This window comes from Dasypus novemcinctus, chromosome 9, assembly GCF_030445035.2.
Source record: "Dasypus novemcinctus isolate mDasNov1 chromosome 9, mDasNov1.1.hap2, whole genome shotgun sequence".
Taxonomy (NCBI): domain Eukaryota; kingdom Metazoa; phylum Chordata; class Mammalia; order Cingulata; family Dasypodidae; genus Dasypus; species Dasypus novemcinctus.
The window spans coordinates 79,969,518-79,995,983 of NC_080681.1; the positions used below are offsets into that span (position 1 = coordinate 79,969,518).

At 37.1% G+C, this 26,466-nt stretch overlaps 1 protein-coding gene across 12 annotated transcripts in view; it reads left to right on the forward strand.

The window, feature by feature from the left end:
- Positions 1-26,466, forward strand: part of TUT4 (terminal uridylyl transferase 4) — a 155,062-nt gene that overhangs the window by 11,579 nt on the left and 117,017 nt on the right. For 3 of the 12 annotated variants that reach the window (XM_012518804.4, XM_012518805.4, XM_012518806.4), the window contains exon 1: positions 15,142-15,248. The exons of 6 other annotated variants lie outside the window; for them this stretch is intronic. In XM_012518804.4, coding sequence (XP_012374258.1) covers positions 15,246-15,248 — 3 coding nt within the window. In that variant the 5' untranslated portion in view covers positions 15,142-15,245. Of the gene's footprint in view, positions 1-15,021; positions 15,249-26,466 lie in introns of those variants that run through there. 3 more of the 12 variants (XM_012518802.4, XM_012518803.4, XM_012518801.4) reach the window with 2 other exon arrangements.

Genomic DNA, 26,466 nt, shown 5'->3' on the forward strand with positions numbered 1-26,466 from the left:
ATTTCACTTACAAACACAAGTTTGAAGGTAAAAATATTAGAAACTTCAAGTTGGTGAGAGCAAAGCTTTAAACCAAACACAGGGTCTTTAATAACATGGAGTCCTATGTGACTGTGCAGACTGCATACCCATGCAATTGGCCCTGAATAAAAGGATTAGACAGAAATAGTGACTTGTATTGAGACAATAGGCTGCCGTATTTCACCTTGTACTAACTAATGTGGCGATAAGCATTATTACTTTTTCCTTCTCTATTTTTGAGCATTTTGAGGGCTGTGTTCCTTATTCACTTGCAGTTACGTGCAGCCATGTGACTTGTTTTGGCAAATGAGTTGTGAGCAAAAGTAACCAAATGCCAGTCCTCTTCCCCCTTTTTTCCTTAAAATGGGAGGTACCATAAGAAAATGGTAGACTAGGAAGCTCTAGAATTGGTCCCTTCACCAAAACAATTAATAAGCTTGGAAGAACTGTTGCAATGAACTATTTTGAAACTTTGGAGTCTAGGAGAACACTTGGAATATCCAGGGAATATTGGATGAAGAGGCTGGTAAATTTCTATGTATTTTACCATCTGTGTGGAGATTTCTATTCCCCATACCCAAACCATGTGTGAGGACTGTAGCCTGCATTCCTAGTGTGACTTGCTGGTGCCAGGTGGGCATTAAGGACCCTTGTTCCCTAAAAATGGGGTTTGTGTGGTCTGATGACCATGCACAAATCACTGTTTTTGATTGCTGGGAGGCCAGGATGGAGGTCAGCCCATGCTTTAACCCCCGCAACAAGAAGCAGGAGAGTAGTGTTAAAAGACAGTACATTTCTTCCTTTACTCATTTTTTCCCTTTTCCTTTCTTCACTTGAGAGCAAAAATAGTTGAGAAAATTCACAAACTGATGGTTACAGCCTTCAACAAGAAAAAAGCCAGCAATTACCTGGGAGTGGGAGAATTAGATATCCCAAGTTACAACAACATAAAACTAAAATGTTCAGATCTTAATGAAAAAACATAATGGCCCATTCTCAAGAAAAAAAAAATTGTCAGAAACCATCCCTGAGGAAGGACATAAATTGGAACTATTCGTTAAGCTTTTATATCAGTACAGTGTTAAGTCAGCTCTCTTAGGTATGTTCAGTGAGGTAAAGGAAACCTTAAGCAAAGAACAAAAGAAAATTAGGAAAATATTGTCTGAACAAAATGAGGACCTGTAAATTATAGAAAGAAACCAAACACAAATCCTAGAGCTGAAAAGCATAATCATTGAAATGAAAAACTCATCAAAAACAGATTTGGGGAGGCAGAAGACATGATCAGTAAACTTGAAGAAAAGACAATTGAGCAGAAAGAAAAATGAGCAGAACCCATCATAGGACTCCCAGAAGGATGAGAGACAGAGACGGGGGGCAGAAAAAGTATTTAAATAAATAATGGCTGAAAACGTCCCAAATCTGATGATATGCATGACTATACACAACTAAGAAGCTCCAGAAATTCAAGGCAGAATAAACTCAGAAAGATTTTCAAGAGAGTTGTAATAAAATTGTAAAAAAGTCACTAGATAGTAAGTCACAGTCATAAAAAGTAATAAGGAACATTGGTAAAGGTAACTTCATAGGTAAATATAAAATCTATATTACTGTACTTTTGAATTGTAACAGCTTTTTTAATTCCCCCTAATGGCTGAAAGGCAAATGTGTAAAACATTTGCAATATGTGTTAATGGGCGTACCATATATAAAGATGTAATCAGAGACAATAGCAATGTGAAGGGGGATGAAGGGACATGTATTGAAGTAAGTGTATACTACTGAAAGTAAGAACATAATACCACTGTAGGTCATTAGTAGTTTAAGATATTATATGCAATCACAAAGATAACTCTGGTGGTTTGGAGCTGTATGTACCCCCAGAAAAATATGTTATTAAACTTAATCCATTCCTGGGGGTGTGTGAGCTTTAATTGTAAATATGAACTTTTGATGAAGTTATTTCAGTTAAGTTGTAGCCCAACTCAATCAGGTTGGATCTTAATCCTGCTACTGGAGTCCTGTAAAAGCAGCATGAAATACAGATAAAGAGAGAAAAAAGCCATGGAAAGCGAGAAGCTGAAGGACAGTGTAACCTGAAAGAGAAGGGAGAGACCAGAGGAGGCCACTGTGTGCATTGCCAGGTGGCAGAGGAACCCAGAATTAACGATGACAGGCAGCCAGTCCCAGAATGCCAGTCTTGGGGAAGAAAGCATTGCCTTGACGATACCTTAATTTGGACTTTTTCCTAGCCTCAAAATCATTAGCTAATAAATTTCCATTACATAGGGCAACCCATAGTATGGTATTTGCTTGAACAGTCCAGGAAACTAAAATAGTAACTACTGAGGAAAAAAATTTAAATTACAGAGAAAATAAAAGAAAAAGGGAATCAAAATATATATTACCAAAAATCAACTGAAAAAAAAAATGAGGCAGTAATGGAGTAATTGAGGAAAAAGAAAATATGCAAGACATCCAGAAAAAATACATCTAAGTGGCAGAAGTAAATCCTTCCTTATCAGTTATTACCATAAATATAAATGGTTTAAACTCTCCTATTAAAAGGAAAAAATTGGCAGATTGGATGCAAAACCAAGATCCATTTATATGCAGTTTATAAGAGACTCACTTTAGGGGCACTTCTGGGTAGATGGAGGATTAGAAAATTAAAGGGCTCTTTACTTTCCCCCCAAAAGCAGCTAGAGGACTGACAGAAACTGTCTAGAACAATGGTTCTTATCAAGGGGTCTGTGAGCGTGAATTGAAATAAAAAAAAAAAAACACATTATACTTGTGGGGATGTGTTGGTGCTGGTGTGATATATTTATTAAATAATATACAGTATAGAGTGGACTTAGTAAGCGGTCGTGGTTTTCACTGGACTGGCAACATGGAACAAAAAACACTAAGAACCCCTGGTCTAGAATAACAGTTCTGTGGTTCTAGAGACCAGGGAAGTGCTGGGCAGCACCTAGGAAAAAGAGGGGTGAAGAGGTAAGTAACTGTGGTGAGGATCTTTGAGTAACTTGGGCTGCTGCTGATGCCCAACCCCCCACTCTCAGGGCAGAGCGCATCAGGTTGCCCACTCCCTGGTGTGCAGCTATGGACTGAGAAGGCCACAGGGATTCCTGAAGAATGGGGAAAGGGAAGGACATAGTCTATTGCTGATCCAGCTTTTGGCTGGCAAATTTGGACTGTGGAGTTCCATGATTTCCACCTGTCCCAGCCATGCTTTGCTGAGCCACTGTTTCCATCCAGGAGCTACTAGAGAAGTAAAAATATCCTGCCTTCCCAAACACCCTTCTTACTGACTGGGACTGACTGCTACTGACACAGATGGGAGCGGTGAGTGTTTCCTCCCTGGGAAAAGGGAGGGTGCTATCTAGTGGTAAGTTTGAACTGCAAAGCCTGGCTCTAAATAGCCCACCTGGAGGGGAAGCTCTTCAGGACTTTGTTTCCATACACACCTAGAGGGGGTTGCCATGAGCACTTTAACCCCAAAGAGTTGAGTGGAAAGGTTTGCCAAAGAGTGCAATCTGCTGGCAGGCCTGGAAAGTGCACTCCAGGGGATAAAATAAAGAGGCTTTTAGGCACCTTAATGTCCCACTCCCCAAGTCCCTTGGAAACTGGTCTGTATCTCATAAGTGGGTTCCTGATCCTGTTTTGATCAGAAGGGCAATTTTGGAGACCTAGAATAAGTTGAATCAAGGATCAAAGAAGAGCTATAACCCAGTCCATTAACAATAAAATACTAGGCAAGAGAGAGAAACTGACCATCAGAGTAAACATGCCATAATAATCAGAGGCCTAGACATTAACAAAAAATTACAAGATATATTAAGAAATAGGAAGATATTGTCCAGTCAAAGATACAAATCAAAACACCAGATGAGACACAGGATTTGAACCACCTAATCTATGATGTTCAAACAAATCTAAATTAATTCAAGGAGTTGGAGAAAAATATGACTAAAGAGATAAAGGACATAAAGACACTGGGTGAGCACAAAGAAGAATTTGAAAGATTGGACAGAAAAATATTAATAACATCTCATGGGAATGAAAGACACAAATGAGATTAAAAATACATTAGAGGCAAACAGCAGATTTGAAATGGCAGAAGAAAGAATCAGCATTTAGAAGAAAGAACATCTGAAATTGAAAGGACAGAAGAACAGGTAAAATAATGGAAAAAAATTGAGCAGGGCTCAGGGAATTGATTGCATGTAGCACATAAAGATATGTATCATGGGAGTTCCAGAAGGATAAGAGAAGGGAAAAGGGACAGAAAGAATATTTGAGGAAATAATGGCCCCAAATTTCTAACTCTAATGAAAGACATAAAAATATTTATCCAAGAGCCACCATACTCCAAACAGAATAAGTCTGAATAGACCTACTCCAAGACACATACATATCAGAATGTCTGATGCCAAAGATAAAGAGAATTCTGAAAATAGCAAGAGAAAAGTGATAGATCATGTACAAGGGGTCTGTAGTAAGACTAAGTGCTGATTTCTCATCAGGAACCATGGAGATGAGACGGCAGTGGTATGATATATTTTAAGGCACTGAAAGAGAAGAACTGCTCGTCAAGAATTCTTTATCTGGCAAAATCATCCTTCAGAAATGAAGATGAGTTTAAAATATTCACAGGGAAACAGAAACTAATAGAGTTTGTAAACGAGAGACTGGCTCTACAAGAATATTAAAGGAGTTGTGCAAGTTGAAAGGAAAAGACAGGAGAGAGAGGCTTGCTGGAGAGTATAGAAATGAATATTATCAGAAAGGGTGACCAGAAGAGTAAAAAGACAGACCAAAATAAGGTATGGCATATGAAAACCAAATAATAAAATGGTTGAAGTACTGTCTTTACAGTAATAACATTGAATGTTAATGGATTAAACTCCCCAATCAAAAGACACAGATTGGCAGAATGGATTAAAAAATATGAACCATCCATATACCTTCTATAAGAGACTCACCTTAAACCCTAGGTATAGGTGGAAAGTGAATAGTTGGAAAAAGATATTCCATGCAAACAGTAACCAAAAAGAGCAGGGGTGGTTATATTAATATTTGACAAAACAGACTTTAAGTACAAAAATAATATTTTAAGAGATATAGAAGGACATTATTTATTAATAAAAGGGGAAATCCACCAGGAAGAAATAACAATTATAAATATCTATGCACCAAACCAGAATACCCCAAAATACATGAGGCATATACTGGCAAAACTGAAGGGGGAAATAGATGTCTCTACAATAATAGTTGGAGACTTCAATACACCACTTAGAAGAGACATACTTTAGATACAAAGGCACAAAGAGGTTGAAAATAAAATGGTAGAAAAAGATATTCATGCAAATATTAACCAAAAAGAGTCTGAATGGATGTATTATCAAACATAATAGACTGTAAGTAAAAAATGGTTATGAGACAAAGACATAATATATTTATGAGTTTCAATTTAGCTAGAAGATATAACAATTATAAACATATATGTACTTCACAAGAATCCCAAGATATTTGAAGCCCGAAGTAAGCAGAAGGAAAGAAATAAATTAGAATGGGGGTAAATGAAGTAGAGAATAGAAAAACTTGAGAAAAATTAAGCCAAAAGTTCATGAATAAAATCAACAGATTGCCAGATTGACAAATGACATCGGACTTGGTAACTAAAATCAGGATGAAAATGAAGACATTATTATTGACCTTAGAGAAATAAAAATGATCATAAGAGAATATTTTGGACAATTGTATGCCAACAAAATTAGATAACCTAGATAAAAGGAACAAATTCCTAGAAACATTCTGTTTTAGTTTCCTGGACTGCTTCAAGCAAATACTCTGAAATGGGATGGGTTATATAATGGAAATTTATTCATTTTTTTTGAGGTTAGAAAAAAGTTCCAAATCAAGGCGTCTCCAGGGAAATGCTTTCTCCCTGAAGACTGGTGTTTTTGGGACTGGTTGCTGGTGAGACTAGCTGGTGAGACTTGATCTTAAGCTTGTCACATGGCAAGGCACATGGCAGTGTCTCTTGGTCTCACCCTTCTCTTCTGGGTCCCATTGATGTTTAGTGTCTTGCTCCCTGTGGCTTTCTCTCTCACCGTCTGAATTTCATTCCTCTTATAAAGGACTCCAGTTGATAGGATTAAGAGCCTTTCTGATTAGGCTAGGCCATGCCTTAACTGAAGTAACCTCATCTAAAGGTCCTTCTTACAGTGGGTTCACACTTACAGGAGTGGATTAACTTTAAGAATATGTTTTTCTGGGGAACACAGCTTCAAGCCACCACACATAAAATTTATCTAAACTGACTCAAGAAGAAATAGAAAATCTCGAGAGATCCAAAATAAGTAAAGAAATTGAATTAGTAATCAGAAACATCCCACAAAGAAAAGTCCAGGTAAGGATGGCTTCGCTGCTGAATTCTGCCAAATATTTAAAGAAGAATTAATGCAAATCCTTCTCAAATGCTGGCAAAGAGTAGTGGGGGATTATTTCCTAACTCAAATCTATGAGGCCAGAATTTCCCTGTTACCAAGCCAGCACAAGTAGAGAAAATTACTGACCAGTATCCCTTGTGACTATAGATACAAATACCCTCAACAAAGTATTGGTTAATTGAGTCTAACATGTTTAATGGATGTTTAATGAATTATACACTGTGAGCACATGTGATTTATTGCAGGAATGCAAGGGTGGTTGAACATAAGAAAATCAGTCATTGTAGTATATTGCATTAAAGGAGAAAACCCACATGAGTATCTCAATTGGGGCAGAAAAGGTGATTGACAAAATCCAGCATCTTTTGATGATGAAAGTTCTCAGAAAACTAGGAATAAAAGGGAACATTCTCAATTTGGTAAAGGGCATTTATGGAAAACCCACAGCAAACATCATTCTCAATGGTGAAAGACCAAAAGATTTCCTCTTACAATCAGGAACAAAACAAGAATGTCCACCATCAAAACTCTTATTCAACATTGTAGTAGAATTCTAGGCAGAGCAATCAAGCAAAAGGTATACAAATTGGAAAGGCAGAAGTAAAACTATCTCAATTTGCAGGTGATATGATTCTAAATACAGAAAATTTCAAATAATCCACAGAACTAATAAAACTAGTCCACTAGAACTAATAAACAAATTAAGCAACATTTCAGGATATACAAAAATCAGCCGTGATTCTCTATACCACTAGTGAACATTCTGAAAAGGAAATTTATATTTCCATTTATAATACCATCTACAAGAATAAAATAACTAGGAATACATTTAATCAAGAGTTTAAAAACTTGCATACTGAATACTATAAAACATTCCTTGAAGAAATTAAAGATGTCCTAATGGCAAGACTTCTCATGTTTTATCAAGTGGAAGACTTAATATTTTAAAGATGTCATTGTTATCCAAAGTTACGTACAATTTCAGTGCAGTTCCTATCAAAACCCAAGCAGTTTTTTTTTTTCCAGAAATGGAAAAGCTGATTTTCAAATTCATATTGAATTGCAAGGAGCCCCAAAGAGCCCAAACATTCTTGGGGGATAAAGAAAAAACAAAGTTAGAGGACTCAGATTTCAAAACATAGTACATAACAACAGTAAAACAGCATGATACTGGCATAAGGACAGACATATTGTCCAATAGAATAGAATTTAGAGTCCAGGAATAAACCCAGCATCTATGGGCATTTGATTTTCTACAAGGGTGCCTAGTCCATTCAATGGAGAAAGCTTATTCCCTCCAAGCAAAGGTGCTGGGACAACTGGAAATCCAGAATATATTCGGATCCCTTCCTCTCACTATCTCAAAAATGAATTCAAAATGGATCAATGACCTGAACATAAGAGTTACAAGTATAAAGCTTATAAAAGGAAATATAGGGGAAAACTCTTCAGGACCCTGACTAAAGCAATGGATTCTTAGATTTTATACTGAAGTATTAATAACAAAATAACAAGTAGATAAATTGGACTTCATCAACAGGAAAAACTTTTGTGTATCAAAAGAATTTACTATAAAAGTTAAAAGACTAGCCCACACAGTGGGAGAAAATATTTGAAAACTATGTATCTGATAAGCTTTTAATATCCAGAATATACAAAGAACTCCTATACTTCAACAACAAAAAGACAATCAGCCAAATTAAAAAAGGGGCAAGATATATGAATATACATTTCTCCAAAGAAGATACATAAATGTCTAGTAAGTATATGAAAGATGTTTGACATCATTAGCCATTAGAGAAATACAATGAAAACTTCAATGAAATATTTCTTCACACCCAGTAGAATGAGTGTTATTTTAAAACTAACAAGTGTTGGTGAAGATGCAGAAAAATAGGTACCCTTATACATTGTTGGTGGAAATATAAAATGGTACAGCCACTGTGGAAAATAGTTTGTTGGTTCCTCAGACAGTTAATCAGTTAATCATAGAATTACCAGTTGACCTGGAATTCTTCTACTTCTAGGTAAATCCAAAAGAATTGAAAACAGGGACTTGAACAGATATTTGTACACCAGTGCTCATAGCATTATTCACAGTAGCAAAACATTGGAAACAACCAGTTGTCTATCACTTGGTTTATAGATAAACAAAATGTGATATGTACATACAGTGGATATTATTCAGTTATAGAAATGAAATTCTGATACATGCTACAACATGGATGAACTTTAAAGTCGTCATGTTACATGAAAGAAGCCAGACACAAAAGGACAAATGTATTATTTCTCTTACGCAAATACTTAGAATAAGCACCAGGCCTCCTTGACCCGTGTGGAGCTGGCCCACATGCAGTGCTGATGCATGCAAGGAGTGCTGTGCCATGCGGGGATGTCCCCGCGTAGGGGAGCCCCACGTGCAAGGAGTGCTCCAGTAAGGAGAGCCACCCAGCATGAAAGAAAGTTCAGCCTGCCCAGGAATGGCACTGCACACACGGAGAGCTGACACACAAGATGACGCAACAAAAAGAAACACAGATTCACATGACACTGACAACAACAGAAGTGGACAAAAAAGAACACGTAGCAAATGGACACAGAGAGCAGACAACGCGGGCTGGAGGGGGGAAGGGGAGAGAAATAAATAAAAAATAAATCTTTGAAAAAAAAATAGGATTAGGGCTGTGATTGGGTCACATCAGTAGGACATTGAGCCCTGCCCCCTTGGTAGGGATTCACAGAGGAAACGACACAGCAGAGGAGCTGGTAGGAGTTTTAGTCTTGGAGCCCAGGAAGCAAGCACACGGAGAAGCAGGTATGTGAGGAAAGAGAGAAAGCTCCATTAGACATGGGAAGAGAGACAAGCAGTTCGCCTGACAGTTTATAGCTGGCCTTGTGGAGAGAAATGAGCTCTAGGAGAGAGATAAGACTGGTCCCAGCCTGCGGCTGAGACTGGAAGAAGTTGGGACCATGGGACCTTGGGAGCCGGAGAGAGACTGAACCCTTGCAGACATTGCCCACCATCTTGTGTCAACACATAGCAACAGACTCTGTGTGAGAAAATACCTCTTAGGGTACCTTAAGGTGGACTTTTTAGAGCCATGTGACTGTAAGCTTCTACCCCAAATAAATACCCTTTATAAAAACCAACTGATTTCTGATATTTTGCATCAGCATCCCCTTGGTGGACTAATACAAATTATAAAAAGGAACTAGACAGTAATTTTAGTGTTGCAAAATAGAGCAATTGAAAAGAAAATCTCATAAGAGGATTCAGCAGTGGATTTGAATAAGCAGAAGAAAGGTCAATTAACCTGAAGATAAGACCATTGAAATAATCCAGTGTGAGGAACAGGAAGAAAATAATAAAGAAAAATTAATAGAGCCTAAGGGACCTGTGGGATATCATTAAGCATACCACCATATGTATCACTGGAGTCCCAGAAGGACAAGAGAGAGAAACTAGGAGGCAGAAAAAGTATTCAGAGAAATAATGGCCCCATTTTCCCAAACCTGATGCAAGACGTGAATATATACATCTAGGAAGTTCATCTCAGATTAAATTTTCTTAAGGAATTTATATATAGAGATCTATAACATGACAAATTACAGTGATATTGGCAAAATCCAAGGACAACAGGATTTTGAAAGCAAGAGAGAAGAGATTTGTCACATACAAGGGATCCCTGATAAGAGTAACAATGTATTTCTCATTGGAAGTTATGGAGGCCAGCAGACAATGAGATGAATATTTAAAGTCTTTAAAGAAAAAAAATAATGTCAACCAAGAATTCTCTACCTGGCCAAATTTCAAAATTAGAGTGATTAAGACATTTACAGCTGAAAAAAGCTGAAAGAATTCATTAATGTAATACCCGCCATAAAATAAGTGCTAAAGGGAGTTGTTAAGGCTGAACTAAAAGGAGACAGTAACTCAAGAAATAAGACGTAAAGAACATTGGTAAAGGTAACTGCATAGGTAAATATAAAGTCCTGTATTACTCTACTTTGGGTTTGTAACTACTTTTCCTTCATTTATGACTTAACAGGAAAATGTGTGAAATACCACTTTAAATGTGTGTTAATGGGCCCATACCATATAAAGATGTAATCTGAAGTATGCATCTTCAAAAAAATACAATTTATAAAAATGATGGGGGTGGGGGGGTGAGGTGTGCTTTATATGGGAACCTCATGTTTTTTAAAAATATAATATTCTATGTGATCTATTAACTTTAATAAAAATTTTAAAAAAAGATGTAGTCTGAGTAAATAACAATATAAAGGGGAATTGACAGGGACATTTAGGAGTAGTGAGTTTGTATACTACTGAAACTAGGCAGTTACTAGATGAAATAGGTTGTTACTAGTTTATGTTAATGGTAATTACAAAGATAACTAAGAAATACAGAGTAAGGAAAAAAGAAGGCAGTCAAAATGATATACTATAAAAAAGGAAATAGAGGATAATGTAGTGTGGAATAACTGAGGAACAAAAAATTGCAGGGTATACAGAAAACAAATAGCCAAATTGTAGAATTAAATCCTTCTCAGTTACTACCTTAAATGCCAGTGGATTAAACTCTTGTATTAAAAGGATGAAAAAGCATGATCCATCTATGTGCTGTATACAAGAGTCTCACTTTAGATACAGGGACACAAAAAGATTGAAAGTAAGAGGGTGGAAAAACTTATTCCATGCAAAGAGTAATCAAAAAAGAACTAGAGGGAAGTGGATGTGGCTCAACTAGTTGTGTGCCCACCTACATGTGGGAGGTCCCAGGTTTGGGTCTCGGTGCCTCCTAAAAGAAGGTGAGCAGACACTACCCCTGCTACATTGAGCTATATGTCACCCTTGCTACAACGAGCTAGATGCTGCCGCCACTGCAATGAGCAGATGCCACAAGCTAGCAGATGTTGTAGCCTGAAAGTGGTACTTAGGACATTGGGCACTTGCCTCTCATGTGAGAGGTCCTGGGTTCAGTTCCCAGTGCCTCCTGGGGAAGGTGAGCAAATAATGAGCAGACAGATGAGAGAACCATCTGGGGGAAGAGGGTATATGAATAAAAAGAAAATAAATCAATGTTAAAAAAAAAACCTGGAGTGGCTGTGTTATTGTCAGACAATATAGACTTTAAGTCTAAAAAGATGATGACTCAAAGAAGGACATTATATATTGATAAAAGTTTCAGTCCAGGAAGACGGTATAATGATTTTAGATGTATATGCATGTTGGAACACATGCCCAAATACATGAAGAAAAAATTGAGCAGAATTGAAGGGAGAAATAGTTCTACAGTAATAGCTGGAATTGTGAATATACTCCTTTCACTAAGTGAACATCTGAACAGAAGATCAGTAAGGAAATACAGGACTTTAACAACACTATTAACCAGTTATATCTAATGGACATATGTGAACACTCCACCCAATAACAGTGGAATAAATATTAAGTGCACATGGAACATTCTGCAGCATGGTCGATGTTAGGCTACAAATTAAATCTTAATACATTAAAAAACATTGAAATAATATGAAGTATCTTCTTAGGTCACAGTGGAATAGAACTAGAAGTCAGTAACAGAAGGAAAACTGAAAAGTTTACAAATATGTAGAAATTGAGGGCATACTGTTAAACAACAGTGGGTCAAAGAAAGAATTATAAGAGAAATTAGGAAATATCTCTAAACAAATGAAAACAGGGAAACGGACTTTGGCCCAGTGGTTAGGGCGTCCGTCTACCACATGGGAGGTCCGCGGTTCAAGCCCCGGGCCTCCTTGACCCGTGTGGAGCTGGCCCATGCGCAGTGCTGATGCGTGCAAGGAGTGCCGTGCTACACAGGGGAGCCCCACGCGCAAGGAGTGCACCCATAAGGAGAGCCGCCCAGCGCGAAGGAGGGAGCAGCCTGCTGAGGAATGGCGCCGCCCACACTTCCCGTGCCGCTGAGGACAACAGAAGTAGACAAAGAAACAAGACGCAGCAAAAAGACACAGAAAACAGACAACCGGGGGAGGGGAGGGGAATTAAATAAATAAAAATAAATCTTTAAAAAAACAACAACAACAAATGAAAACAGAAAGACAAAATGCAAAAAAGTTGCAGGTTGTAGTGAAAGAAATGCTCAGAAGAAAATTTATAATTCTAAGTGCCTACATTAAAAATAAGAAAGATCTCACAACTGGAGGATCTAGAAAGAGAACAGCACATTAAAGCCAGGTGAGCAGAAGGAAGGGAATAGTAAAGATGAGAGCAGAGATAAGTGAAATAGAAAATAGAAAAATAATAGAATCAACAAAACTGAAAGTTGTTTTTTTCTAAATGATCAGTAAAATCAACAAGACTTTAGTTAGACTGACAAGAAGAAAAAAAAAAAAAGGACACAAAACTAGGAATGAAACTGGAGACATTGCTACTGACCTTACAAATGTAAAAATGATTGTAAGAGTATTATGAACAATTATATACTAACAAATTAGAAAACCTGGATGAGGTGGACAAATTCCTTGAGACATTCGCATTGCCTAATTGGATGCAAGAAGAAATAGAAAATTTCAGCAGCCCTATCAGCAAAGAGATTGAATAAGCAATCGTAAACCTTTCAATGAAGGAAATTGCAGCGTGCAGTGCTGATACGCGCAAGGAGTGCCATGCCACACAGGGGTGTCTCCCGCATAGGGGAACCCCACATGCAAGGAGTGCACCCTGTAAGGAGAGCCGCCCAGCGTGAAAGAAAGTTCAGCCTGCCCAGGGATGGCACCGCACACAGGGAAAACTGACGCAACAAGATGATGCAACAAAAAGAAACACAGATTCCCGTGCCTCTGACAACAACAGAAGCGGACAAAGAAGAATACGCAGCTAATATACACAGAGAACAGACAACTGGGGTGGGGGCGGGGGCAGGGGAGAGAAATAAAAAATAAATAAATAAAGGACATTATCAAGGGAAGTGATGTGGCTCAAGCAGTTGGGTACCTGCCTACCACATGGGAGGTCCTGGGTTTGGTTCCTGGGCCTCCTAAAGAAGATGAGCAAGACAGCGATCTGGTCAGTGGGCTGGCACAGCCAGCTGATGCAACAGGGTGATACAATGAGACAACACAATGAGGAAACACAATGAGAGACAGGACAAGCAGGGAGTGGAGGTGGCAGAAATGATTGGCCGCCTCCCTCCCACATGAGTGTGGTTCTTAGCGTCTCCTAAAAAGAAAATGAGCAGACACAGAGAGCACACAATGAACACAGAGAGTAGAGGAGGGGAATAAATAAAATAAATCTTTAAAAAAGAAAATAAAGGACATTATCAAGAAGGCAAAAAGACAACCTACAAAATGGGAGAATGTGTTTGGCTAATATATATATATATGATATGACTTTAATATCCAGAATATTTTAAAAACTTGCATAACTCAACAACAACAAGACCAGCCCATTTACAAATGGGTCAAGGATTTGAAAAGGCATTTCTCCAAAGAGGATATTCAGATAGCCATAAGTATATGAAAAGATGCTTAACTTCGTTAGCCATTAGGGAAATGCATATTAAAACTATAAGATTCAACTTCTTACCCACTAGGATAGCTGTTATTTTAAAAAGTGAAAATAAGTGTTGACAAGGATGCGGAGAAATAGGAACCCTTATATGTTGTTGGGAGTGTAAACTGTGTAAAACAGTTTGATGGTTCCTCACATATTACCATGTGAACTGACAATTCTACTCCTGTGTATATCCCCCAAATAATTGAAAGCAGGGAACAGATGCCTGTATACCAATGTTGATTACACAGTTATTCACAATAGCCAAAAAGTGGAAGCAGCCTGTTTGTTCAATAGGAGATGACTGGATGAAGAAAAGTGGTATATCCATACCATGGAATATTATGCAGGTGTGAAAAAGAAGTGAAGTGCTGGTAAATGGTACAACATGGGTGAACCTTGGAAACATCATGGTGAGTGAAATAAGCCAGACACAATAGGACAGGTATTGTGTGATATTTCTTATGTAGAAATACTCAATATAAGCAAATCATAGAGAAAGAAAGCAGAACACTAGTTAAGGGGTTGGAGGACAGCAATGGGGAATTATTGCTAAATGAATATGAGTTTTGTTCAGGGATGGTGAAAATAATCTGGAAAAAGTAGTGTAAGTTATGTAGTATTGTCACTGCACTTAATTTCAAAGAACTGTCCATCAAAAATGGTTAAAATGATTTTTATGTTACATATATTTCTGCACAATTATAAATAAATAATTTTAAAAAGCATTGGTAATTAGGTTGTTTTACCCACCAAATTGCTTATGAATGGAAAGCATAATTTAAATTTACTTTGATCACCACTGGTGGAAGTTTTAATATATTGTGAAATGATCAAAAAGGTTTACTAGAACCTGTGAAGAAGGAAAACACAGCTCCACTTGCCTTTTTTTTTTCTGTCCTTTCCTGCTCCACCCTGCTGTTTTTGCTGTCTGTGTCCATTTGCTGTGTTATCTTTCGTGACTCTTTTTTTATTTTTGTCTTCTCTTCTCGTATTCTCCTCTAGGCTTCACCGGGATTCTACCCTAGGGACGTTTGATGTGGAAGAGAGATTTCCTGTCACTTGGTCACCTCAGTACCTAGTTTCTGTTGCGTCTGTCTTGACTCTCCCCTGTGTCTCTCTTTTTGTTGCATCATCATCTTGCTGTGTCACTTGCTGTGCAAACCTAACTCGCCACACAGGCACACCTTTACCAGGAAGCTCTGGGAATCGAACCTGGATCCTCTCATATGGTAGGTGGAAGCCCAATGGCTTGAGCCATATCCACTTCCTTTTACTTGCCTTTGATTTTAAAAATTCTGTCAGTTGACTACCCATATGAAGAATGGGTATGTAATATATGTGGGTGTACGTATCTGTGGATATATAATTCTATCTCTGTGTGTTTGGGAGAGCCAAATCCATATCTTGCAAAATAGGAAGTTAGTGTATAATATCTACAGCTTAAAAAATTTTTTTGCTTAAGTATGTTGTTCAGAAATATGGAGATAAATCCCAGAAGAAACAACTGACTTAAGTTGCAAGTGGTTGCTTCTGAGGAGAGAGATTAGGAGTGGGTAGGAGACTGTTTTTGCCTTGTAGTACTATTGACATTTTGAACTGTATAAATATTTCTTTGGTAAAAAGCAAATTAAAGAAAAACTATATAGTCCAAATAGGATGTTAACACATAAAAAGTTTTAAGTGCTAAGTACTATGAGAAAGGTAAGAACAGAATGCTTAGAAGTTTAAAGAAAGGCACATTTATCTGGGTAGGTAGTCTACCAAGTCTGGGTAAGAGGGTGATAGTGGATTAGGGAAGGTTTTCTGTAAGAGAGACATTACTAGTTACATTATAGTCAACATAAAGTATGTTGCAAATAAACATCTTTTGGATTCCTTATATTTTGTTTTTAAAATGTGAACAATTAAAAAATAAGCTCATTTTCATTCATCTATTTGACAGATTGTCTGCTTTGTACTAGGTAATGTGGTAGGCACTGAAGCAGAATCAGAAACTATTTCTTTCCTCATGAAGTTTACAATTAGTGGTGAGAACAACATTAATCAAATTCTTCACCGTGTGTAATATAGTTTCCCTTTATCTCTACTTTCATGAAGGATCATTCCTCTAGAGTAATCATGGTCCCACCTGCATGAGTATTACCTGGAAACTTGTTAGAAATGCATATTCCTAGCCTCCTTTCCCAGTCCTACTGAAACAGAAATGCTTGTGCTGGGGCCCTCCAGTGATTCTAATGAACACTTAAACTTGGGAACCACTGCCTTGGATATAGTCAATATGAATGTTTTAAGCTTGGTTTATTATTGCTAGTATTTCAGTGCTAAAAACTAAAAATTACATATGCCAGATTATATAATTATCAAGCATTTCAATGGATTTTCAAATGTTGAATGATTATTCATCATTCAGAATTTATTTATTAAGTACATACCATGTATAGTTAAATTCATTCTGTGGAGCCCTTGTTTAGGATGCTTTCTTCCTGTAGGAAGAATTGTCTGTAAATGATGTGCCTTTATAGAGCATGAGAGGTCCCTAGTACTTATTTATAACTTGTAAAATTATCAGAACCAATATAAATTAACGTCACTGTGTTTCAGGATTTGCATAGAATGACAACATTTTAAAAAAATGAAGTAGACTGTAAAGATAGTTTTGGCCCTCCACTAATAGTATAGTTTAGTAATCTGTGAGGTAAGTGTCTTGTGGTACCTCAGCATCTGATTGAAAAAATCTCAGAAACCATCTTTTACCACAAGTTCTTTAAGATGCTTCCCTACATTTTCTTCCAGGTGTCCTGGAGCTTGTATTTAGGTATTTGAATCCATTTTGAGTTAAATTATGTATAAGGTGACTATGTCCTTTGGTTATGGACTTCCAAGTCTTCCATGCCATTTGTTGAAGAGACTGTTCTGTCCCAGTGAGTGAACTTCACATAAATCAGTTGACCATAGCTGTTAGGGTCTATTTCTGAACTCTCAATTCCATTTCATTGGTTAGTATGTCTCTCTTCATGCTTTTTTTGGATCACTGTAGCTTTATAATATGCTTTAAAGTCAGGAAGTGTGAGACTTCCAACTTTGTTCTTCTTTGGGGCCCCTTACACTTCCAAATAATAATGATAATTGGTTCCCCCATTCTGCAAAGAAGGCTGTTGGAATTTTAATTGGGATTGCATTGAATCTGTAAATAAATTTTGGTAGGAAAGGCAGCTTAATGATATTTAGTCTTCCAATCCATGAAGACAGAATGTACTTCCATTTATTTAGGTCTTCTTTGATTTCTTTTAACAGTGTTTTTTATTTCTATGAAATTTATTCCTAGATATTTGATTCTTTTAATAGCTATTGTAAGTGGAAAGTTTTTCTTTATTTCCTCCTCAGATTGCTCATTACTAGCATATAGAAATGCTACTGATTTTTGTGTGTTGATCTTGTATACTGCCATTTTGTTAAATTTGTTTATTAGCTCTAGTAGCTTTGCTGTTGATTTTTCAGGACTTTGTAAATAGAGGTTCAGGTCATCTGCAAATAGTGAAAATTTTACTTCTTTCCAATTTTGGATTCCCTTTTCTTTCTTCTTGCCTAATTGCTGTAGATAGAACTTCTAGTGCAATGTTGAATAGCAATGGTGACAGTGGGCATCCTTGTCTTGTTCCTGATAGTAGAGAGAAAACTTTCAGTCTTCACCATTGAGTATGATGTTAGCAGTGGGTTTTTCATATAATCCCTTTATCGGGTTGAGGAAGTTTCCCTCTTTTTATTCCTATCTTTTGAAGTGTATTATCAAGAAAGGATGCTGGCTCAAATAGAGGACTCCCCAGGGCTCTGGAGACATCTAGATACTATAAGCAGGACAGACTAGCTCACGACTTTGTCACCTTGTCAGCGGACCTTACTTTGGAATTTATGCTTCCCAGTGTAACAGAGTTAGACTCATGTATTGTATCCCTACATATCACTCTTCTGCCCTTTTTAGTTCAACCTGTAATTAGCACTATACTTGTTAATTGTATGTCCCAGAGACTTAAATCTTCATCTGTTCACGTGCCAGTTGAACCCTGAATCTCAGCAGAGTTGCATTACCTACTCTCCAGTTCACTGGACTCACCCAGGACAAATATTAATAAGAAGGAGATGATGATGGACAATGCCTATCCCAAGGAACAGATGATGGACAATGCCCGTCCCAAGGAATGGAAAGTGTCTGTAACTGCAAGCAAGATGGTTCTGCTTGCCCATCCATCTGCCCTATGGGATCTTAGCTCCCTCTCAGTTAGAAGAAACAGAGTATCACCATCCCCAAATCCTCAAGATTGGGGAATGAACAATGGACTAATGAAGACCTTAGAATAAGTCTATACTATTATAGACTTACTATTATTCTAGCAATGGAAGAATTTCATCATTGAATAAAGGCAGGGCCACCAGAGGTTCTAAGGGGAGAGAGAGGAAAAAATAGGTGTGTAACGTGGGCAATTTTGGGACATTGGAATTGTCCTGCGTGACATTGCAATGAAGGATACAGGCCATTGTACATTTCCTCATAGCCTATAAAATTGTGCGGTACAGTGTGTATACTATAAACTATAGTCCACAGTAGCAGTGCTTCAGTATGTGTTTATCAGTTGTTACAAATGTACCACACTAATGAAAGATGTTATTATTGTGGGAAAGTGTGGGGTGGGGAGTATGAGGGGCATATGGAAATCCCCTATATTTTTTATGTAATCTAAAGCTTCCTTAAAAATTAAAAAAGATTTAAAAGAACGAAAAGAAAGGATGCTAAATTTTGTCAAATGCCTTTTTGCATCAGTTAAGATGATCATGTGATTCTTCTCGTGATTTCTTACTGTGGTGCATTACATTAATTGATTTTCTTGTGTTGAACCACTTGCATATGTGGAATAAAACCCACTTGATCATGGTGTATAATTCTTTTAATGTACTGTTGGATTTGATTTGCAAGTACTTTTGTTGAGGATTTTTGCATCTATGTTCATTAGAGAGTTTGGCCTGTAATTTTCTTTTCTTTCTTGAAGTTTCTTTATCTGTCTTGATGTTAGCGTGATGTTGGCTTCATAGAATGAGTTAGGTAGTGTTCCTCCCTCTTCTGTTTTTTGGAAGAGTTTAAACAGGATCGGCATCAATTCTTCTCGGAATGATTGGTGGAATTCACCTGTGAGATGTCTGGTCCTGGGCCTTTCTTTGCTGGGAAGTTTTTGTTGATTGATTTAATCTCTTTAGTTCTGATTGGTTCGTTGAGGCGTTCTATTTCTTTTGGAGTCATTGGAGGCTATTCGTGTATTTGTAGAAATTTGTCCATTTCCTCTACGTCAGGGGTTCTTAAGGTGTTCATGAGTTTGAATTGAAATAAAATAAACACATTCTTGTGGGGATGTGTTGGAGCTGGTGTGATATACTTATTAAATGATACACAGTATAGTGTGGACTTAGGGGTCCATGGTTTTCACCTGTCTGACTAAGGGGTCCATGGAACAAAAAAGGTTAAGAACCCCTGTTCTAGGTTGTCTGATTTGTTGGCGTATCACTGTTCATAGAATTGTCTTGTGATCTTTTATCATTTCTGTGGGGGCATTAGTAATGTCCCTCTCATTTCTGATTTTATTTATTTGCATCTTCTCTCTTTTTTTCTTTGTCTAGCTAAAGATTTATCAATTTTATTGTTCTTGTCAAAGAACCAACTTTTGGTTTTGTTGATTGTCTCTGTAGTTTTTTGTTCTCAATTTCATTTATTTCTACTCTAATCTTTGTAATTTTTTTCCTTTTGCTTGCTTTGGGATGAGTTTGCTGTTTTTTTCCTAGTTCCTTCAGCCGTGTGGTTAAGTCTTTGATTTTAGCCCTTTCTTCCTTTTTAATGTAGGTGTTTAGAGCTCTAAATTTCCCTCTCAGCACTGCCTTCATTGCATCCATTTAGTTTTGATAAGTTATGTTCTTGTTTTCATTCATCTCAAGACATTTACTGATTTCTTTTGCAATTTCTTCTTTGATTTACTGTATTAGTCAAGGTTCTCTAGGGAAACAGAACTAACAGGAGATATCTGAAAATAGTAGGAGATTTTATAAAATTATCTCATGCAACCGTGGGGATGTACAAGTCTGAATTCCATAGGGCAGGCTGCAGACCAGGGACTCTGATGAAGGTCCTTGATGAGTTCCCCAGGAGATGCTGTATGTCTGAAGTAGAGGTGGGAATTCTCTCTGAATGCTGAAATCACTTCCCTATTAAGTTGTCAACTGATTGGATGAGATGTCACTCATTGCTGATGGCAAGCTCCTCCTCAGTTACTGTAGATATAACCAGCCATCTATGCAATCAACTCACTAATGATTAAAATCCATGAAATGTCCTTGTATTACAATTAGCCCAGTGCTTGCTTGACCAAGCAACTGGGCACAGTTATCTGGCCGTGTTAGCCTAACCATCACACCTACTGATTGTTTGTGTGTGTTGTTTAACCTCCATATATTTGTGAATTTTCCAGTTCTCTGTCTGTTGTTCATTTCCACCTTCATTCCAATATGATCAGAGAAATATTTTTGTGTAATTGCAGTATTTTTTAATTTATTCAGACTTGGTTCGTGGCACAACATCAGGTCTATACTGGAGAATTAATCATGCTCACATGAGAAGAAAGTATAACCTTCTGTTTTGGAGTGCAGTGTTCTGTATTTGTCTCTTAGGTATAGTTCACTTATATTATTCAAGTTCTCCATTATTGATCCTATGTCTAGATGTTTTATTGTTTGATGAGAGTAGTATATTGAAGTCTCCAACTATTATTGTAGAGATGTCTGTTTCTCCCTTCAGTTTTGCCAATATTTGTCTCATGTATTTTGGGTCACCCTGGTTAGGTGCATAAATATTTATGATTGTTACTTCTTTTTGGTGGATTGCCCTTTTTTAAACTACATAGTGGCCTCTTTGTTTCCTATAACAGATTTGCAATTAAAGTATATTTTGTCTGATATTAGTATAACTACTCCAGCTCTTTTTGATTACTGCTTACTTAGAATATCTTTTTCTATCCTTTCATTTTCAGCTTATTTGTTCCTTTGGATTTAAGGTGAGTTTCTTGTAGACAGCATATGGATGGCTCTTTTTTTGTTTTTAATCCATTCTGTCAGTCTGTGTCTTTTGATTAGGGAGTTTAGTCCATTAACATTCAATTTTTACTATAAAGGCAGTACTTCAACCATTTTATTATGTCATTTGGCTTTCCTATGTCATATCTTATTTTCTCTCTCTTTTTTTCACTTTTAGTTACCCTTACTGATCATCTTCATTTCTACACTCTCCTCCAAGCCACTCTCTCATGTCTTTTCCATTCAGTCTGCAGAATTCCCTTTAGTATTTCTTGAAGGGCAGGTCTATTATTAATGAACTCCTGTGGTTTGTGTTTATCTGTGAATGTTTTAAACTCTCTGTTATTATCGAAGGACACTTTTGCCATATAAAGAATTCTTGGCCGGCAGTTTTTCTCTTTCAGTATCTTAAATATATTACACCATTGCCTTTCACCTCCATGGTTTCTGATGAAAAATCAGCACTCATTCTTATTGAGTGACCTTTGTATGTGATGAATTGCTTTTATCTTGCTGTTTCAGAATTCTCTCTTTATCCTTGGCATTTGACATTCTGATTAATATGTGTCTTGGAGTTGGCCTATTTGGATTTATTCTGTTTGGAGTATATTGTACTTCTTAGACATGGGTATCCATGTCTTTCATCATAGTTTGGAAATTTTTGGCCATTATTCCCTCAGATATTCTTTCTGCTCCCTTACCCTTTTCTTTTCCTTTTGGTATATCCATGCGTCTATATTTTTGTGCTTCATGCTGTCATTCAGTTCCCTGAGAACCTGCTCAATTTTTTCCATTCTTTTCTGTATCTGTTCAATTTCCAATGTCCTGTCTTCTAACTCGCTGATTCTTTCTTCTGCCTGTTCAAGTCTGCTGTTGAATGCCTCTAATATTTTTTTTTTTTTTACTTTATATATATATATATATGTTTATATTTCGTTAGGGAAGTTGTGAGCTTACAAAAAATCATGTATAATATGCAGAATTCCCGTTCATCACCTCTCCACTAACACCCTGCATTGTTGTGGAACATTTGTTACAGATCATGAAAGAACATCATCAGGATATTCCTACTAGTTATGGCCCATAGCTTACAGCTTCTAATGTAATTTTAGTCTCATTTATTTGTGTCTTTAATTCCCATAAGTTCTCTTATTTTTCTTGGCATACTTTCAAGTTCTTCTTTATGCTTACCCAGTGTTTTCTTAATATCCTTTACCCCTTTAGCTATATTGTTCTTCATCTCCTAGAACAAATTTAGAAGATTTGATTGAACATCATTGATTAGTTTCAAATCCTATGTCTCGTCTGAAGTTTTAATTTGTTCCTTTGACTGGGCCAGATCTTCCTGTTTCTTAGTATGGTTTGTAATATTTTACTGATATTTAGGCATCTGACAATCTTGATGACTTTGCTCTTACGTTCAGTTTTTCTTTCTTGTGAATTTTATTGTTGATTGGTTTGGTGTTGTAGTTCTTCTTTGCCTCTTAGTTTATCTTATTCTAGATCTTTAGAGGTGCCCATGTTTAACTGATCAAAACCAGGCCAGGGACCCATGGATAGGGTGCACAACAGCTCCTAGGGAGAGAGGGACAGGAAAGGAACCAGAAAGCCTCTTTTTTTTCTTTTCCTCAAAAGTGCACTTTCCTGGCCTGCCCAGCAGGCAGCATTCTTTGACAAACTGTTTCCCACTGTGGAATATGTATTTTTTCAATGTTCTCTGGAAAGTTGAAACATTGGTCACTGGAATCTCTTTTCCCCCCACAGGCTAGAACTGTGATTCAGAGCGGGAACCTAGTAGTCTAAACTTGCCAATTAGAAGCCACTTGTGGCACTCCGCCATCTTCCCCACTTGTTCATGGGGAGGAAACCTTTACTACCCTTTCTATGTGAACCAACCACAGACTATACTCCAGGCAAGCCTTGAGAATGGGGGATGGGTAGTGGTCACAGCCACAGGAGTGATTTACTCATAGTTTCTGCTACAGCTTCCCAGTATCCACTTATTGCTTTTTCCTTGGTGCTGCAGAGAACTCCCTGGCCTCTGAAACCCCAGAATTGTTATTTCAGACAGTTTTTGTTTGCCTGTCCACTACCTATTTTTTGTAGGAGGAGTGTGCCCTGTCACTCCCTTTGCCAGTTTTCGTGGAACAGCCCACTTTTATTTCATTCATTCATTCATTCATTCATTCATTCATTCATTCATTTCATTCTTGCATTTGTTCAAAGAATAGTTTTATTCATACACCATACAATCCATTCAAAGTATACAATCAATGGATTTTTGTATAATCATAGAGTTGCGGATTCATCACCATGTTCTCATTGCTCCAAAAAAGAAAAATCCCATACATCTTATACTCCCCAATTATTGACTTGTAATTTCGGTATAGTGCCTTTCTTAAAATCGATGAAAGAATATTAATGTTACTCTCAATGTTTACATTAGTTTTTTCCCCCCATATACCATCCTATTATTAACTGCTTGTAATAGTGATGTATTTAGTACATTTGTTTTAGTTCATGGAAGAACATGCTTATCTCTGTACTGTTAGCCACAATTATCCTCTACAATAGTATTCACTATGTAATGCAGTCCCATGTTTTACCCTTTAGCTTTCCTTCTAGTGATATACATAACCCTAACTGCCTGAAAGTTTCTACAAGAACTGAGGTAGTGATATATATGTATGTGTATTTCCTTTTCCTTTAAACTTTTTGTTTTGAATTAATTGCAAACTTATAGGACAGTGGTAAAAATAATACAAACCCCAGAAATCCATCATACACCTTTTCTCTCATTTACCCATATTCACTAATTTTTAACATTTTCCAACATATCACTGTATCATTCTCTCTCTCCGTCTATCAGTCCCTCTGTTTCTCTCTTTTTGTCTATCAATGTGTTTTCTGAACATTTAGGAGTAGGTTCTCTACATCATTCTCCTTGAATACTTAATATTCTCATGTATATATCCAAAGAACAAAGATACTCAATTACGAAACCACCTTAAGTATGGTTATCAAGTTCAAGCAATTTATCTCTAATATAAACCTTACAATGTGTATTGCATTTTTTTTTTCATTTGTTCCCGTAATGTCCTTTTGAGTGTTTTTTCTTCCATCATATCCTTTCCAGGATCACATTTTTTTGCACTTAATTGATATCATTTCTTTAGTTGCTCTTTTTTAAATTGTGGAAACATATAAAACATAAACCTTCCCATCCCACCTCCTCTGAAGTACACGGTTCAGTTGGATCAAATCATATACACAATGTTGCAGTACTCTCACCACAATCCATTACTAGAACTTCCCTTTACCCCAAATGGAAACCCTACACTCATTTTGCATTAACTTTCCCTTGTTCCTGCCTACCACCCCTGGTAGAAGCTGTATTCTAGTTTCTATCTCTGTGGGTTTGCATATTTATCATTGTTTACTTTTTAGTTATTATGGGGCTTAAATTTAACATCCTAAATCTGTAACAGTCTTATCTGTTTTGATATCAAATTAACCTCAATAGCATCTACAAACTATGTTAATTAATTCTTGTCACAAATTACATATTCATAATTATGAGTCTAAAACTACAGTATCATTACATTTTATCCATTCGCCTTGTAGATCCTGTAGAAAGTGTAAAGTGGAGTTACAAACCAAAAATACAATAATTCCAGTGTTTATATTTACCCATATTGTTACCCTCACTGGAGATCTTTAGTTCTTCATTTGGCTTCAATCTGTCGTCTAGTGCTCTTTCCTTTGAATTTGTAAAACTCCTTTTAGCATTTCTTGTAGGGTTGTGTAGTGTTGATGACCTCCCACAGCTTTTGTTTATCTGGGAATGTTGTAATCTCTACCTCATATTGGAAAGAAAGTTTTGACATACAGAATTCTTGGCTGGCAGTTTTTTGCTTACAGCACTTTAAATATGTCATCTCATTGCCTTCTTGCCCTCAAGGTTTCTGAAGGGAAATCAGCATTTAATCTTATTGTTTAGTTGCCATATGCTGTGGTATGTATCTGTTTGGGTTTATTCTGTTTGGAGTTTGTTGAGCATGTTGGATGTGTAGATTCATGTCTATTGTTTAATTTGGGAAGTTTTCAGCCATTATTTCTTTTAATATTCTCTTGTTCCCATTCTTTCTTCTTTTGGTACTCCTACAATGTGTATATTTTTATGCTTGTTGATTTCCCACAGTTCCCTCAGGCTCTGTTCACTTTTCTTTATTCTTTTTACTTTCTGTTCCTCAGACTTAATGCTTTCAATTGTCTTATCTTCAAGTTTGCTGATTCTTTCTTCTACAAGCTCCAATCTGCTTTTTTTTAAAAAGATTTATTTTTTATTTATTTCTCTCCCCTTCCCCCACCCCCCGCAGTTGTCTGCTCTCTGTGTCTATTTGCTGTGTGTTCTTCTGTGTCCGCTTGTATTTTTGTCAGCGGCACTGAGAATCTGTGTCTCTTTTTTTGTTGCATCATCTTGCTCTGTCAGCTCTGTGTGTGCGGTGCCATTCCTGGGCAGGCTGCACTTTTTTTCGCATGGGGCTGCTCTCCATATGGGGCTCACTCCTTGTACATGGGGCTCCCCTACATGGGAGACACCCCTGTGTGGCACAGCACTCCTTCTTCACATCAGCACTGCTCATGGGCCAGCTCACCACACAGGTCAGGAGGCCCTGGGTTTGAACCCTGGACCTCCCATGTGGTAGGCAGACGCTCTATCTGTTGAGCCAAATCCGCTTCCATCCAAACTGCTATTGAACCCTCTTGAGAATTAAGCATTTCTGTTACTGTGCTGTTGAGCTCTACTTGGTTCCTTTTCATAATTTTTATCTCTTTATTGATATTCTCATTAATCTGTTGTTCCTGATTTCTTTTAGTTCTTTGTCCTTTTTTTTTTTTAAGTTCTTGGAGCATAATTAGAACCGTTTTTAAAGAGTCTTTGTCTGGAATATCCCATTTTTTTGTCTGTATGTCCCTTTGTCAGGTCTGGTCCTCCTTGTTAATGATTTTTAATGGCTTAGTCTTCTCCTTTGTTTGGGCCTACTTCCTGTTTCTTTGTTGATACCTAGTAGATATTTTGACAGTTTAATATTTTATCACTGGAATCTAGATGCTGAGGCATCTGATACTGAGGCATCTTATGGGTATAAGCTTATATCCAGCTGGTGTTATGATAAAGATTTCCTAAATGCCAGGAGCTAATTAAAAGATTAAAATAAAATCACTCTTTGCACATTGGCTCATGCAAATGCTCTACCTCAGAGCTAAGTCATACAGTGAGTTTAGAGAATAGCTTGAAAGTAGAGCATGGTATCCTCCCATGTTCTTTCTTCACGT